This window comes from Azolla caroliniana, unplaced genomic scaffold (assembly GCF_043228905.1).
Source record: "Azolla caroliniana isolate FFs.n. ecotype wild unplaced genomic scaffold, voAzoCaro1.0.p SCAF_1451, whole genome shotgun sequence".
Taxonomy (NCBI): Eukaryota; Viridiplantae; Streptophyta; class Polypodiopsida; order Salviniales; family Salviniaceae; genus Azolla; species Azolla caroliniana.
Window position 1 is genome coordinate 1 of NW_028231886.1, and position 4,061 is coordinate 4,061.

A 4,061-nucleotide genomic window follows, 5' to 3' on the forward strand; every position below is an offset into this window, starting at 1 on the left:
CAGCTCCCCTCGGATCCCCTTGACTATCTGCAATGCGCTGCAGGAAGAAGAAGGGAAGAAGCAACAGCGGGAGTACCTGCGTGCCGCGACTGTGTTGAAAGTGGCGGGCGCGGCTGCCACGGTCGCCGCCCTCATCTTCACCCTCCCTATCCCTGGAGGGAAGACGTCGACGGCTACGAAGAATCTCGAGAGAACGAAGAAGGAAGCTCCTACAGGTAAGAGAGAAGAAGTCGTTGAATTGATGCCCGTGGAAGAGAGGTTTGAGTGGGCTCGAGGTCTCCCTTTAATAGAGGAGAAGATTGCATATACTGAGGTTCTGGATTTGAATCAGCAGGGGAAGATCAAATACATCATAAAGCATCCCCATGCTTCTCTGAGGAAAAAACCACTGGTGGGTTTTGTTGTCCTAGATGATGACAGAGTGGTGAGGACAATGTTCCCTCCATTAGATAGAGATGAGAGGTTTTGGAGCTCTTGGAAGGAGATGAAGCTTGAGCAGTATGTTATCAATGCTTTCACACCGCCTTTGCCTGTGCCTGAGGCCCCGTGGAAAGGGGTCGAAATACCATTCTGGAGCCAGGCACTGGCATCGAAAACCAAAAAGATGGAACAACAACAGCAGCAGCAGAAGAAGAAACAGAAACCCGCAAAGGCACAAAAATCGAAAACTAACACTAGGTTAGAGGAGCTTCGAAAGGCGAAGAATGAATTGGAGATGGAAAGACGGGCGCAAGAAGACGAATTGAAGAATCAGAAACTCATGCAAATACGGGCTGAAAGGGAGGAGAGGCTGCGAATCATGAGAGAGAAAGAATCGCAAGAGAAGATAAGGAAGGAGGCTGAAAGTAAGCAAATCCAGAGTGATAAGTTGTTGCAGCAGCAGCAAGCGGCTGAGTCGTGGAATCAGTGGTGTACTACAGCCACTCGCAGCGAGGGCTTTAGGTTCGTCATGGGGATCTTCTTTTTCTGGCTGTTCTACCAGACCATAGTCCTTGGAGTGAAGAAGCAAAAGAAGGATTATGAGGATCGGGTGAAGATTGAGCAGGCTGAAGATGAGGAGAGAAAGAAAATGAGAGAATGGGAGGATGAGTTGGACATCTCAGAGGCGGCAACTGTGGTACAAGGATGGAAAAACGATGAACTTAGTGCAGAAGAAAAGAAAAAGAAGGAAGAAGAAGCACAGAATCCTCAACTCCAGATGGGTTTGCGGTTCATGCGCTCGGGTGCTCGTGTTCGCCGAGCCAAAGGAAAGCGCCCGAAATATCTTGATCTTGGTGCTGATGTGAAATTCGAGGATGTGGCTGGCTTAGGTGATATAAGGAAGGAGCTGGAAGAGATTGTGGATTTCTTTACGTACAAGGAGAAATATATTAGGAAGGGTAGCAAGATTCCATGTAAGTTTGTTGTTAAAACTTTTGTCAGTTGATAGAAACCCTTAACGGTATTTGTGAAAGAGAGTGTTCCTTTTCTTATGTGGATTTATAAGGTTTGACTCTAGTTTCCATAATGATTGCTGGCCACTGGATTCCCAGCTATTGAAAAGCCAAGATCATTCCTATGCTTGAAGTTCAAAAGTAGTTTATTGTATCTTCTCACATGGTATGGTTTGGATATGGCAGCTGGCATCCTGCTTTGTGGAGAGCCTGGGACAGGGAAGACGTTGCTTGCAAAGGCAGTTGCTGGAGAAGCTGGGGTGAGCTTTTTCTCGATTTCTGCATCACAGTTCGTAGAGATCTATGTTGGAGTTGGTGCATCACGAGTCCGGGCTCTATATCAAGAAGCTAGAGAAAATGTAAAGCCAACTGTTCATGGGCCTTTTCTTTTGTTTGAATTGGGGGATTAGTTGAAGTCGTGCAAATAGTAATATCGTTTACTGTTTTGATCAGGCACCTGCAGTGGTTTTTATAGACGAGTTAGATGCCGTAGGTAGACAACGTGGCTTGATTGGTGGGTCAGGAGGACAGGAGAGAGATGCGACACTAAATCAGGTTAAGATTGTTGACTTCTCTGTTTTGGCTCAGTTAGTTAATTAACAGTGTTTCTGTCTGCTGCTTCTGCTGCTTAACAGTGTGCTTTCTCTATAGCTGATTTGTTTTCTGTATATTCAGCTTCTAACATGCTTGGATGGATTTGAGGGTAAGGGTGATGTAATCACCATCGCAGCTACGAACAGGGTGGATATTCTTGACTCAGCACTTGTTAGACCTGGAAGATTTGATCGTAAAATATATATACCAAAGCCTGGATCTAAAGGCCGGGCAGATATACTGAGTGTATGTTCCCTCTCACCTAGAGTGAACACCTGCCCTTTTATTCGTAAGCAATTATGTATTTTTTCAATTCAATTTACTCTTCCTTGCTGTCATGTCCTTTGGCAGGTGCATGCACGGAATAAACCTATGGCAGAGGATGTAGACTTTAATGCGGTTGCCGATGTAACAGACGGCATGGTTGGAGCTCAATTAGCAAACCTACTTGATGTTGCTGCATTGAATGTTCTCCGAGATGGAAGAACTGAGGTGCAGTTTCTTCTGCATGTTTTTTTTCGGAAAGTTAGAGTGTATTTGACTATGAATAAGTTGGTTTCTTATTACAGATAACCACAGATGACTTACTAGATGCTGCCCAACTTGAGGAGGGAGGCCACCCTGATCCTCGCCCCCGTAGCGAGGAACTGTGGCGCAAGATGGCACTAAATGAGGCTTCTATGGCAGTTGCAGCGGCTAACTTTCCAGATTTTGACAGCATTCAGTTGGTATGATGCATTTTCTTATTTTTGGCACAGTTTGTCCTTTCAAATTCTGCTCTTTGTTGAAAGTAATGAGGTTGCTTCTGTACAACAGCTGACTATAATCCCTAGGATGGGAGAAGACAAAGGTGCAGTTCGTGTTCAGATGGACTACATAAAATTTGAAATGTCTGCTCTTAGGTACATGAGATTGTTACGAATGACTCACACATTGGACGCAGACAATATTGAAATAAAGCTTATATTAATATGGATTTAATTGTCGAACAAAGCTGTACAAGCAACACAAATTTTGCAGTTTGGTTCTGAGTTTTGATCAAACTATTACAAATTCAATTCAAAGCCCATTTTGAGAACATCCTGACACGATGAAAATGTTCTTTAAAACATTTGGGTGATATACTTTGGTCTATGAGACAAGCATAGGCAATCAGGAAATCATAATATGAGCACAAGTCCTGAAACTATTATTTTTTTGCATGTTCACTATTGTATTCACATCCGCACATTATTAGAGAATGTTCAATGAAATACAAAGAGAAGAGTTATGCTGAAAGTATTACTAGGCAAATATATTGTTAGGTTTCATTCACATGCATGTGTGATAGTAGTGGCTTTAAGATTAATCTTGACAATGTCCTTATTCTGTTTGCTTGTGCTATCTGTAGCCGTCAAGGTGTAATGGACTACATCACTCTTCAATTGGCACCACGTGCAGCTGATGAGATGTGGAATGGTTGTGATGAGGTTAGTGGTATGGTACTGGCAATGTTCTATACTGTCTGAATGCATACAAACCATATGAATTGCAGGTACGTTCTTTAACTTTTCAGCCATACTAATGCTGGATATGTGGTATGCTGCAAGCAGATGTGTACAATATGGACAGATCATTATAATCGGGCTAGAAAAGTGGCACGATATTATGTATTTTGTGGACTGTCTGACCGCAAAGACATTTATGGCATGTTCCACTGCTGGTCAGAGATGGAGCGTTACTATGTGAGTTCTATTGTGCTAGATATTTATGTTTATCTCTTGTGAATTCAAGATGTTTTTTGCTTCTCTATACAGTAGAGACATGTGATATATAATGTTTGCACATATACACATGTTTTTATATTTCCACACTGCATATGTATTGTAGATGGTAGTCTCTGATCAAGCCATCTCTAATGTGATATATGTTCACCTTGTTGGCTTTTGCATTTTGCACCCATATCAAAACTTGAAATTACAGTTGGACTATGTTGTGCAAGTGATAGCACAATCATTTGTGTAGCATACATAGTTTTGGTACATTGTGTAACTT

At 42.5% G+C, this 4,061-nt stretch overlaps 1 protein-coding gene across 1 annotated transcript; it reads left to right on the top strand.

Moving 5' to 3' along the window:
* Positions 1-4: 4 nt before the first annotated feature.
* LOC147847149 (putative inactive ATP-dependent zinc metalloprotease FTSHI 2, chloroplastic) lies at positions 5-3,816 on the top strand (the record flags this gene model as incomplete). Its single annotated transcript, XM_087339510.1, has 9 exons — positions 5-1,394; positions 1,620-1,792; positions 1,887-1,988; positions 2,109-2,273; positions 2,379-2,519; positions 2,597-2,755; positions 2,844-2,929; positions 3,418-3,496; positions 3,620-3,816. Coding segments are annotated over 9 exons (2,469 nt in total), but the record flags the coding sequence as incomplete, so codon positions are not given.
* Positions 3,817-4,061: the final 245 nt, after the last annotated feature.